Below are 13,108 nucleotides of genomic sequence, written 5' to 3'. Positions count from 1 at the left end.
CCATGTGCAATGGTGAGGCCCACGTGCTGTTGGAACGCCTCACGATGCCCAAGCGCTCCATCGTCGCAAACTCCCCTTTAGCCATTGCCAATTTTGCCGCGTCGAAATTTTATTTCTAAACGCCTTCCAAAACTCCCATTTACATAAAATGATGAATACATGTTTTATAGCATTTGTAATTTTAAAAAGGTGACATTGGATAATTTCCCACGGCACACCTGATGATCTCTCGTGGCACCGTGCTTGAAAATCACTGCACTATGTGTTTTGATGTAAATGTACATCCTCAACGGTAGATGGCAGTCGGAACCCGACTGAATCAACGAGCGAGGCCATCTGAAGAAAAAAAAGTTAAAAAAAAAAAAAAAAACATTCAGAAAACCGTCTTGTCCTGTTTAGCCGGCGATCACCTTAAAATGCCTCCTGTTCAACTATTAAGAGCATTTGTCAGTGAAAGGCTAACTGCGGCTGCTGATGAGATAATGATGATGTTTGAGAAAACAATAAACGACTACGTGGACGAGCTTAAGCATCATCGGATGTTGCTCGGGGGTGCTCAGCTCTCGAACAAAACAGACGGTGACAATGGATCAGGTCTGCTCGTCAAATCGATAAATGTTTCATAACGTTTTACCATCCTCTGTCTAGTCGATATTTAAAAGAAGAAGTGTTGAGATCTTCAGCGCTGTCGCGATGCATTTGGGAGAATAACGAGTCGGGATGGTCCTCTTGTTTAGATCATACAAGTAGGATATTTATTTGCCAGAGCACAGAGAGCAGCCGCTGCGCTCATCGTCGTACGAGAAGTCCAAACACATAGACATAAACTGTTTTTTTATCGATGTCGCGTAGTGGCTGGGTTGCCAGATCAGCTCAGTATTACAGCATTACATAAAATGAGGATATAATCTAACTTTCTTAACAAGAAGATTCAGTGTTGTTGTTTTTATTGATCGTGACCGGTTTTGGGTTTTGAAAAATGCACTACCCCGCCCACGAGTTCTGCTCCATGCCGTTTCAATGTATTCAAACGACCGAAGCCCCTATAAAATAACTATTCGTTTAAATGGCAAAGAACGCTGTTCAAAGATGGAGACATCGAACGTTCCACCAATATCGTGAAAATTGTCTTTTTACTTCTATTTTAGCGAAATTATATGGTTCAAAAAAATATTGGCCGGTCATTGAATATGAATGTATATTAGACCCGATTGAAGATGCAAACTAGTTTTTGAGTGCAGGCGAATCAGAATCAGAATACCCACACACACAGCAGCAATTGAAAAGGGATGGAGTTGGGGTGGGGTGAAAGGATAGAAAACAAGATATTCTACGCATAACAAAATAAAAATGTCAGCTGTATACTGTGCAAATGTAAATGTGCAAAACCGTTCCATAAGAGAAAACAAACTGTACATTAAAAATTAGAATAATCCGTTCCCAGATCCCCATAAAACAATTTTCTAAGAAATAAGCCTTAAAAATACACAAAATAGCCCCTATTTTATGTGGAATAAATGTTATTGTATTGTAATTAAATAAATAAACTGTACTATATAATGAAGTTGGGCGGCCCGGTAGTTGAGTGGTTAGCACACCGGCTTCACAGTGCAGAGGTCGCCGGTTCGCGTCTCGGTCCGGCCCCCCTGTGTGGAGTTTGCATGTTCTCCCCGGACCCGCATGGGTTTTCTCCGGGTCCTCCGGTTTCCTCCCACACTCCAAAAACATGCATGGCAGGCAGATTGACCACTCCAAATTGCCCCTCGGTGTGAGTGTGAGAGTGACTGTTGTATGTCTTTGTGTGCCCTGCGATTGGCTGGCAACCAATTCAGGATGTCCCCCGCCTCGTGCCCGAAGACAGCTGAGGAATAAGCGGTACGGAAAATGAGATGAGAGATATAATGAAGTTGTTTTATTGATCGAGTTGCCTCTTGATGATACCCTCACTCACACTGTCCCCTGCTAGCTGCTTTTCGTTTAACCAAATCAACAGAAGTTGTTAACCTTTTCTATTGCCTGAGACCGTTGCTTAAACAACACAGAAACCCATTTAGCCACACTCGTGTCCATACTAGCAAAAGTACTTCACTCGATGACAAACCATGTCTGCACCCAAAGAAAACTAGTGCGCCAGCCACCGTGGTGCTCTGTGAAGTTTGGTTCGTCTGCCGAAAATTAGTTCGTCAGCCAAGACTATATGCTCTCAAATTTAATGTTCGATAGGCAAAAAGTTAGCCACACGGAGCAATGGTTGACTTAGCATACTGGTACTGGGACTGTAAGTCACACAAACGCACACCTCGTTCATGTTTTTCGATGATCTCCTTCTTCTGCTCGACCGTAATTTTATTTTGTCTCCTCTTCGGCTTAACACTAGCCTGTGGTGGGGTCTTTTTCGGTCCCTTAAGTACTGCACTCGCTAACAAACCATGTCTGCACTAGTCCGCCAGCCACCGTGGCGGCGTGTGGTTTGGTTCGTGGTTTTTGTATATTTACCGTGATCCTAGTCAGGGTAGCACCTGAACAACAGCGTGTAGCTGGTACCGCACTAACTGTTTCATGAATTAATCAAGCCTGCTCGGATTAGACACCTACAACAGTCCGACTGCCCTGAGAACGAAATTACAGCAGTGAAATGAAAATATTCACTATGTACTCGTAAAGTGCCTGAACTGGTCCCCAGTCAGGCATGGGATGCGTATTGAAATGGACAATCGTTTAGCCTCACATTCACACTGTCACTCAGTGCTACCCAAACCCGCGTTGCCAACCCTGAAATCAGGCGAATGACGAATGTTAATCCATCAGTGACTCATCTGTCAATGTTTGTACTTCAGATTCATCCCAGTGCATCCAGCCTGTGCTAATCACCATGAAGATCCTCCCTGCGGACCAAGAGAGCAGCCAAATTCCGGAACAAAAGACCCCAATGTCAGCACTAATCAAAGAAGAACTGGAAGAAATCTCGACAAGTCCAATGTTAAATCGCTGTCAAAAATCAGAAGAGATGAATGGCTCTTGGGAAAATCAAATGACGAAAGAGAACCCACTTTCTCCTACAATGCAACAAAAACAAAATGTCGAGGACGACCAGGCAGCTTCAACTACTTTTACTTTATGTGAGAAAGTTGAATGTGAAGTGAACGAACAAGGCTGGGGAAGCTCCATCGTATTTTGTGACTTGAATGCAGCTAACGTCGTCAAAGCAACTCCAAATAATCCGCCTGCACATTTGAAGACAAACGTCTTAAAAAATACAAGGAACCAAACTCTTGATCATCATCCACTTTCGGACTCGTGGCAGCGCAGTGATGCAGAAAGACAGTTTAGCTCTCGTCATCCGGTCAAGTGTGCAGAATGTGGTAAAATATTCAAATACAACCATAATTTGCAGAGGCACATGTCGTGTCACACCGGAGAGAGACCGTTTGGGTGTATTGAATGTGGCCGAAAATTTAATCAAAAGGCAAGTTTGAAAAGGCACAAAAGAGTACACACGGGGGAGAAACCTTTCAGTTGCTTATGTTGCGGGAAAAACTTCACTCGGAGGGGATCCTTGACTTCACACATGAGATTTCATACCGGGGAAAAGCCTTTCGACTGCTCCGTATGCAAGAAGAATTATAATAACAGAGAGACGCTAGTAAAGCACATGAGATCACATGACAATTACACACGATACAATGGTGAAATAAACTAGCAGTTAACTCATTCACTGCCTAAATGACATGGGTCCGGAGTTATATGAGCTTGAAATGAGGGTGGCTGTACAAAATACAATGCAATACAGGTAACAACCGAGTTCCGTTCCGACCAAACAGTTGTAAGTCAAAATGGTCATAAGTCGAAATCCATTCAAAATGTTGAATAGAGCCCCGGAGGCTAAATGACTTGCAAACGCCCCCCTCGAGTGCCATCACACGGTCGATTGCTGTGCAAGAGTGAGATGCTGGCTGGCTGGCCGAGATTGTCGTACACGTTGCCGACCTGCTAGCATGTTGCTGTGCCAGGCATAGAATAAAAAATAAAAAAATAGGGTCTGGAAGTCGTGGTTGTAAGTACGGGTAAATCGACCTGGTTTTAAGTCGGATGTTACCTGTACAATCATATCAGTTTAGATAGCGCTTTAACAACAGCTGAAGGTGTAACAAAGCGCTAACATGGAAAAACCTCCGGGTAGAGTGAACGCTGGCGCTAATGGCTTACCCACACAAAAAAAATCATGTGACTGTAAAGTGTCCTTGAGAGGTTTGAAAGGCGCTTAGAAATTAAATGTATTATTATTATTATAAAAAAAGGAAATGCCGCCCCTTTGTGCAAAAGAATCAAACATTGCTAGAGGCCATGGCCAGCGCTTTATCGGCACCCAAGCATGAACAAACAAAACCCTACGTCATACGTATTTTCTATTCACGAATAAATTCGGGAATGGCAGTGAATGAGTTAAAATGTGAAGATTGCTGAGCTTCAAAACTACTATTTCCCAGTGGCGGGCTACCAGGGCCTGCAAGGCTTTCTCTGCTGGCCTAAAAATATCTGAATCACAGACTGATTCGTTATATTTTGTCCATAAATTCTTATTAAATAATTCCAAATTGTCTTTCAGTTTTCTTTCATGACTTCCATCATCTTGCATCCCTTCCAACCAACACACTTCCGGATGATATGACACGATGACATCCACAAGGTGGCGCAAATTCCACAGCTAAAAGCCAATGATTTATCAGCTCGTGCCTTTACGAGAAAGAAAATCATTTAAGGCAGCAAATAGTTTCCGGAGTACTGCAATGCCACAGATGAACTACCACAGGTTTGTTTGCATTAAGGATAAAATACATATCTAAGTTATGTATAGCTATACGACCTGTATGTAATGGTACATGTTCCACCCATTTGCCATGAAGATCAATCAGCACTACTGGTATGCGGGTTAATACATGCTAGTTTGCTTAAAATGTCTTTTTTCCAATCACATTTCAGCTACCATTTGTTACCAGGTTCAGAAATCTGCCTGGACCCCTTCACAGTTAGTTCTACGGGCCTTGTCACGTCAAATGTGTCGACCAAACTGTTGCTCAAACAAATCAGATTTCCAGTAGGCGACCCAAAAGGTGTATCAACACCTTCTTGAAGGCACTGGTCATTGTCAGTTTTCGCAAACTACAATTGGCTAATCAATAGCCAATCATAGTTTTCTAAAACTGCTCCGATCACAAGCCTCTCGAGCATAGGTGTCAAAGTCAAGGCCCGGGGGCCAAATCTGGCCCGTCATGTCGTTGCATTCGGTCCGCGAAAGCAAAACAAACTTGTGAAATTTCATGATGCTTGCTAAAGTCCAAACCAAAATGTCCAATATTCATTTTTGCGTCGGGATGAGGAAGGAGAATGCCACTCGGCGGAAGTTAAGTCTCCTGTTTGACGACTAAAAAAAAGGGGGGGGCAAGGACGAGTTAGCCGCCACGTGGGAATAAATTGATCCAATCTCAGTTGAAGAACCGCCGTTTTAAGGGCATAGCTCACTAAATATCGTATAAGCCCATGTCAAAGCTTTCTGATTCTGATCACGATTAAAAAATAAATAAAAAGCATACATTGATTACATTTAGCTATCCACCTAGCTGGCTACCAAGCTAGCGATCTATTTGCTATCATTAGCTATCTGGCTGGCTATCTATCTAGCTAGCTATCTAGCTGGCTAGCTATTAGCTATATGTCTGTCTAGCTAGCTCGCAATCTAGCTAGCTATATATTAGCTATCTATTGGCTACGTAGCTAGCTTTATATCTATTTGAGTTACTTCGGTTTGAGTGAACACTGGCGCTGTTCACCCACAGAAAAACTTCCTGTGACTAGAGTGACCTTGCAAGTTTTGAATGGCACTTAAAAATGAAATGTATTCTTCTTCTTCTTCTTCTTCTTCTTCTTCTTCTTCTTCTTCTTCTTCTTATTATTATTATTATTATTATTATTATTATTATTATTTTTTTTTTTTAATTTTTTTTTTTCTATATATATTATGTTAACAAAAATAACAGTCATTATTTTTTACTTCAAATTTGAAAACTAGTTATTCATGAATTTGTTGTGCGCTTTATATGTAGTATGGGGAGGGATTGAAACATTCTAATGGCTTTCCCAAATTCATAACGGCCCCCGACAGAAAACCGTAACGACAATGCGGCCCGTGGAAAAAAATGACTTTGACACCCTTGCTCTAGTATGGAAGAGGATTAGGGCCACTGAAGAAAAAAAAAATACGGTTGGCAAAATTCTGACTTTAATCTCAGAAGTCTGACTTTAAAGTCAGAATTCTGAATGCATATTTGTGAATGATAAAAGTAAATTGCACATTTGTCTAAGGAAATATGAGGTGTTTCATGAAATGTTTTGTAAAAGGATAGTTCATTAAATGTCAATATGTTCCTAATGTTCTTGTGCTTCTTTTCACCAAAACAAAGGAAATACATGATATTTTTGCTATTTTTAGCAGAGTATGGTATAATTTTAATGGTCCGGTCCAATTGACCTCTCCCTAGGCCGTATGTGGCCCGCGATGCGAAATGAGTTTGACACCCCTGCTCTAGAGTACGGAAGAGGATTAGGGTCACTGAAGAAAAAAAAAATACGGTTGGCAAAATTCTGACTTTAATCTCAGAATTCTGACTTTAAAGTCAGAGTTCTGACTTTAAAGTCGCAACGAAAATAATTCTGACTTTAAAGTCAGAATTCTGAGATTAAAGTCAGAATTCTGACTTTAAAGTCAGAATTCTGAGATTAAAGTCAGAATTTTGCCAACCGTATTTTTTTTTTTCTTCAGTGGCCCTAATCCTCTTCCGTACGACTGATCCCACTGATTGTACAAAAGCACAAAACTTTAATTGGTACCGAAAAATATAGTAATGCACTTTAAGATTAAATGAGACTTTTAAAGAAAGGGAATTTTTAAACCATTTACACATACGCATATAAAATCTAAATGTAATCCCTGCGTACACTTAACAAACTAAGGAGAGTGATTTTAAATGTGTAATGAAGAAAGTGTTCACCTGTCCTGTAAATCTGTAAACTTCATACATGAAACACATACAATACATACTGAAATTTATGGAGTTGTATGAACAGTAGAATTCCATCACAGAACGTTTATTTTGAAGCTGCTGACTAGCTATCCCACATGACATCCCCCCCTATTGAACCACCAGAATTCAACCTCGAGACTGGCCCTCCAAAATGGAAGGAAGTGGACAATACAATACGGCGTGCAAGATCAGCATCAGCCCCGGGGCCAAATGGAGTTCCATATAAGCTCTACAAGAACGCACCAGATGTTCTGTGTTATCTTTGGAGACTCATGAGGATTGTGTGGCAGAAAGGGATAATACCAAAGGCATGGCGGAGGGCCGGAGGCGTACTAATTCCCAAGGAGAAGGATGCGGCAGACATCAGTCAATTCCGTCCAATTAGCCTTCTCAACGTTGAGGGGAAAATCTTCTTTAATGTTTTAGCACGGAGACTTTCCACCTACCTGGAGAAGAACAAGTATGTCGATACATCTGTACAGAAGGCTGGCATCCCTGGGTTCTCTGGTTGCTTGGAGCACACTAGTATGATCTGGCATCATATCCAAGCGGCAAAGAAAGACAAGAGAGATCTTCATGTCATCTTCCTCGACCTGGCCAATGCCTTTGGCTCAGTTCCCCATAACCTTCTCTGGGAATCCTTCAACTTCTTCCATGTTCCATTACCGATTACTGCCTTGGTAAAAGCCTACTTCGAAGACCTGCAACTCTGCTTCACAACACCTGACTTCACAACATCATGGCAGCGTGTAGAAGTCGGCATCATTGCAGGTTGTACGATTTCACCCCTGGCCTTCACAATGGCCATGGAGGTCATCATCAGGGCCTCAAGGTGGGTGGTGGGAGGTGAGCGAACAAGGAATGGGATCCATCTCCCACCTATCCGGGCATACACGGATGACATGACCACCTTGACCACTACCGCAGCCTTCACCAGGCGGCTGCTTGGAAAACATCAAATGGGCCCGGATGAAAATCAAGCCGAGCAAGTCACGCAGCATCTCAATCGTCAAAGGGACAGCCAAAAAAATGTGTGAAGTTCTGCATTGGTGATGACCCAATACCAACGGTGTCTGAGGTGGTACAATGCAAGCCTCAGAGACAAAGATCAAGTGCAGCAACTAAAGCAGGACATCACCAATAGTCCGGAAAACATCAACAAGACTCAGCTGCCAGGAAAGCTCAAGCTCTGGTGTCTGCAGTTTGGACTTCTCCCTCGGGTAATGTGGCCAATCACAGTCTATGAGGTCCCACTCTCAACTGTGGAGAAGATGGAGTGAACCATCACTAGATATGTGAAACGCTGGCTTGGTGTTCCACGCTGTCTGTCCAACATCGGCCTTTATGGCAAAGGGGTCCTTGAGCTTCCAATCACAAGCCTCACCGAAGAGTACAAGTGCGCTAAAGTGAGACTTTAGATGACCCTCACAGACTCCGGAGACCGGAAGATCAGTCAAGCTGCACCCCCCCATCAACTGGACGGAAATGGACGCCATCCATTGCAGTGCAGCAGGCCACAGCAGCCTTAAGGCACAGCGACATTGTGGGACACATTCAGCTAGGAAGAGGGGGGCTTGGCCTTACAAACAAACCTTCTTGGCGTAAGGCTTTAACATCGGAAAGAAGGAAAATGGTGATGGCAGAGGTGCGCCGCCAAGAGGAAGCTGAAAGAACTGCACGGGCTGTCTCTCTTTCCAAGCAGGGACAATGGATGAGGTGGGAAGGCCTGGAGAAGAGAAGGCTCAGCTGGAAGGATCTCTGGGAAATGGAGGCAAGCAACATCAGCTTCATCATCAGAGCTATCAATGATGTGCTTCCATCTCCAAAAAACCTCCACCAATGGTATGGCGAAGATCCAACCTGTGACCTCTGTCGAACTCCAGGAACTCTCAAACACATCCTGACCGGTTGTAAGACCAGCCTCACACAAGGCCGCTACACCTGGAGGCACAACCAGGTCCTGAAGAGTTTTGTCAGTTGTCCTTGAGAGCAAGAGGAATACCATCAACTCCTTGCCAATGAGAGCCACCACGTCCAGCACAGCACGATTGACTTTCATCCGAGAGGGACAGAAAAAGCCCAACCATCCTACTGCCAAACCAGAAGTTGGACAGCTACCCGGGGCCCGCGATTGGGAGATGCGGGTTGACATTGGCCAGCAATTGGTTTTCCCAGCGGAGATTGCAGCCACCATCCTCAGACCATACTTGGTGCTCTGGTCCCCTTCACTCAAGGCTGTCTACATCGCAGAACTCACAGTCCCGTGGGAAAACTCTGTTGAAGAGGCCTATGAGCGCAAGAAGCTGCGCTACACAGAACTCGCAGTGGATGCGCAACAGCGGGGATGGAAAACCAAGGTATATCCAATTGAAGTTGGATGCAGAGGGTTTCAAAGTCAAGTCAAAAGTCAAAGTCAAAGTCAGCTTTATTGTCAAATATGCTAATATGCATGACATACAGCACAGATGAAATTAATGTCCTCTCGGACCCAGCGTGCAAGACATGCAAGGCACTTATAACGTGGCTAAAAAAGACATACAATTGACAACAGACAATACATGTAATTTCTGTATGTAAAGTGAGGAAGTGTCGTATGGAAAGTGAGGTAGTGACGTATGTAAAGTGAGGAAGTGACGTACATAAAGTGACGTAATGTCGTAATTGCAAAAACAAACAACTAGAAAGGGTTGAAGTGAGGTCTTGTCTAATGAGAAATAACAAAAAATAGAGTTCAGGATGATCGTACAGCATGTAGCGTGTACTCAGAGTAAGGTGAGTGTGGCAGTGGGAAGGGGCAGGCTGGGCAGGGCTGGGAGGGAGTTGAGTCTCCGGACTGCCTGGTGGCAGAAACTGTCCTTGAGCCTGCTGGTCTTGGCTCGGAGACTCCGCAGTCTCCGACCCGATGGCAGCAGGCTGAAGAGACTGTGGGAGGGGTGGGTGGGATCGCCAGCGATCCTGATAGCTCTGCGGGTGAGGCGGGTGTTGTAGATGTCCTGAAGGGGGGGGGGGGGAGAGACACCGATGATCTTCTCAGCTGTCCTCACGATGCGCTGCAGAGTCTTACGGCAGGACACGGCGCAGGCGCCATACCACACGGTGATACAGCTGGTCAGGATGCTCTCTATGGTACCGCGGTAGAAGGAGGTCGTGATGGGGGTCGGGGCTCCAACTCTTTTGAGCTTGCGGAGGAAGTACAGGCGCTGGTGGGATCTCTTGGCCATTGATGCCGTGTTGTGGCTCCAGGACAGGTCTTCGGATATGTGCACTCCCAGGAACTTGGTGCTGCTCACTCTCTCCACTGCAGCACCGTCGATGGTTAGTGGAGCATGCTGGGGGCGCACTCTCCTGAAGTCCACAACAATCTCCTTCGTCTTCTCCACATTCAGACGGAGATTGTTGTCCTTGCACCACGTGGCCAGGCGGCTGACCTCGTCCCTGTAGGCTGTCTCCTCGTCGTTGTTGATGAGGCCCACCACAGTTGTGTCATCCGCAAACTTTATGAAGAGGTTGGAGCTGGGTGATGATGGTGAGCAGTCGTGCGTGAGCAGAGTGAAGAGGAGGGGGCTCAGCACACACCCCTGGGGGGCCCCTGTGTTCAGCGTGATGGTGCTGGAAGTGTTGTCGCCAACTCTGACTGCCTGTGGTCTCCCCGTCAGGAAGTCCAGCAGCCAGTTGCACAGGGAGGTGCTGATCCCCAGTCTGCTCAGTTTATCGGTGAGTTGTTGGGGGATGATTGTGTTGAATGCTGAGCTGAAGTCGATGAACAGCATTCTGACGTAGGAGTCTCTGGTCTCCAGGTGGGTGAGCGCTGTGTGGAGAGCAGTGGAGATGGCATCATCGGTCGAGCGGTTGGGCCGATATGCAAATTGTAAGGGTTCATGGGGGGGGGGGGCAGCCTTGATGTGGTTCATAACTAGCCGCTCGAAGCACTTCATGAGGATGGGAGTGAGTGCGACCGGGCGGTAGTCATTGTGGCAGGTGGGGGACGACTTCTTCGGGACCGGGATAATGGTGGTGGCTTTGAGGCACGTGGGCACAACAGCCTGGCTCAGAGAGGTGTTGAAGATGTCCGTGAAGACATCTGTGAGCTCCACAGCGCAGTCTCTCAGAACACGGCCAGGAATGCCGTCAGGACCCGGGGCTTTTCGTCCGTTGGTCCCTCTGAGGGATCGCCTCACGCTGTCCTGGGACAGTGTCAGCACCTGTTCGCCGGGAGGTGGTGGGGTCTTCTGTGCTGGAGTGCTGTTGTCTGCCTCGAAGCGGGCGAATAAGTCGTTCAGCTGGTTCAGCAGAGTGGTGGAGTTCTCGCAGGTCTGTGAAGTGGGCTTGTAGTCTGTGATGGTCTGTATCCCACGCCACAGGTTCCTGGTGTCACTGCTGTCTTTGAAGTGTTTGGCGATCCTCCTGGAGTGCTGTCTCTTGGCCATCCTGATGCCACGTGACAGGTTGGCCCTGGCTGTCCTCAGGCCCAGCTCATCGCCAGCTTTGTAGGCAGTGTTCCGAGCCCTGAGGAGCCTGTGGACTTCACCCGTCAGCCATGGCTTCTGGTTGGCCAGGATGGTGACAGATCTGGTGACAGTCACGTCATCCATGCACTTCCTCATGTAGGAGGTAACAGAGTCTGTGTACTCTTGGAGGTCGGTGTTGTTGTTGTAGGTGGCCGCTTGTCTGAACATGTTCCAGTCAGTGTTGGAGAAGCAGTCTTTGAGTGCCTCTGACGACCCATCAGGCCACACCCTTATCTGCTTCTTGACTGGTTTGACGACTTTGACAAGTGGCCTATATGCGGGCATTAACATGATAGTGGAGTGGTCCGAAGCTCCTAGGTGGGGGAGGGGGTAGTCTTTGTAGGCTCCTTTGTGTGTGGTGAAAACATTGTCCAGAATGTTGTTACCTCTCGTCGGAAAGTTAATGTGTCCATGGAGATGTGGAAAAACACTTTTCGGGTTGGCGTGGTTGAAATCGCCAGCCAGGATAAGGAAAGCATCTGGGTGGGCTGTCTGTTGCTCGCTGATGTGCTGGTAGAGTTCATTCAATGCCGCGCTCCTGTTGTTAATTGATCTTGGGGGGATGTAAACTGCTACCAGCAGTATGGCACTAAATTCCCTTGGCAGGTAGAATGGCCGACATTTTATGACCATAAGTTCCATCAGTGGCGAACAGTGTTTGCATACCACAACAGTGTTGCGGCACCAGGCATCACTGATGTAAACACAGAGTCCCCCGCCGCGAGTCTTCCCCCCCTCCACGAGCGCTCTGTCTGCCCTGAAGCTAGTTAGCTGGGCTAGCTGGATGGCACTGTCCGGTATGCTGTCGGTCAGCCATGTTTCCACAAACACAAAGGCACAACACTCACCCACGGTCTTGGAAGTTGAGCGGAGAAGTCTGATGTAGTCCATTTTATTGTCCAGCGAGCGCACGTTAGCCAGCGTGATGGTAGGAATGCAAGGCCGGTGGCGGCTAGCCGCGAGCCTAATGCGAATACCTCCACGCTTTCCCCTCTTGTTTCCTCATACAGCGCTTGTGGCGCCTCCACTCTGGGTTGGGTGCAGGAGTGGTGGTCGGTGGAAGAGTAGGGCTCAATGGATGAGCCGACTCCCTGAGCAATCCATGCTTGCGTAGCACTTCTGCTTCAGCTGGTTTAGGTTTTAAAAATGAACTGCCGATGTCGAGCAGAACCTCACGGGAGTAGGTACGCCTCGGGTGTAGCGAGGCCAACGGAGACGGACATTTGCACGAGTAAGACAAACACAATAAACACGAAAAACCCAATTTGCCGGGAGAGAGAGGAGCCGCTGCGTGTGCACGCGCCGCCATCTTGGAAAAAAAGAGGAAAGGTTTGTGGCTTCCTCCACCATCAGGCTGCTAAAAGACCTGGGTATCCATGGACAGGCTCTGCGGCACAAAGTTAGGTCACTCTCTGAAGCGGCAGAAAGAAGCAGCCACTGGATCTGGATGAAGAAGAAGGACCCTTGTTGGGCTCATAGGTCAGCAACCTAAGACCCCCCCCCCTCCACCAGCTTCTGAAC

General features: G+C 46.5%; 1 protein-coding gene across 2 annotated transcripts; it reads left to right on the top strand.

Moving 5' to 3' along the window:
* The first annotated feature begins 369 nt into the window (after positions 1-369).
* On the top strand, positions 370-7,617 carry LOC148890936 (uncharacterized). 2 transcript variants are annotated; one of them, XR_016116628.1, is made up of 3 exons: positions 370-594; positions 2,838-4,810; positions 7,203-7,617. XR_016116628.1 is itself a non-coding variant. In XM_089010222.1 (2 exons), exons 1-2 carry the CDS (start codon positions 417-419, stop codon positions 3,698-3,700), a joined length of 1,041 nt encoding a protein of 346 aa, XP_088866348.1. In that variant the 5' UTR covers positions 370-416; the 3' UTR covers positions 3,701-5,874. The 2 variants fall into 2 exon arrangements, 1 of the variants encoding a protein (XP_088866348.1); XM_089010222.1 differs by lacking the exon at positions 7,203-7,617 and having other exon boundaries at positions 2,838-5,874.
* The last annotated feature ends 5,491 nt before the right edge of the window (positions 7,618-13,108 follow it).

The sequence above is a fragment of the Hippocampus bargibanti genome, linkage group LG12, assembly GCF_051943395.1.
Source record: "Hippocampus bargibanti isolate YZ-2025 linkage group LG12, ASM5194339v1, whole genome shotgun sequence".
Taxonomy (NCBI): domain Eukaryota; kingdom Metazoa; phylum Chordata; class Actinopteri; order Syngnathiformes; family Syngnathidae; genus Hippocampus; species Hippocampus bargibanti.
The sequence above is the reverse complement of the archived record's forward strand: the minus strand, read 5'-3'. Positions and strand labels throughout refer to the sequence as shown.

Coding starts and splice junctions, on each gene's coding strand:
- LOC148890936 (XM_089010222.1), top strand. CDS start 417: ATGCCTCCTGTTCAACTATTAAGAGCATTTGTCAGTGAAAGGCTAACT. Junction 595..2,837: donor AGACGGTGACAATGGATCAG/GTCTGCTCGTCA, acceptor TTTGTACTTCAG/ATTCATCCCAGTGCATCCAG.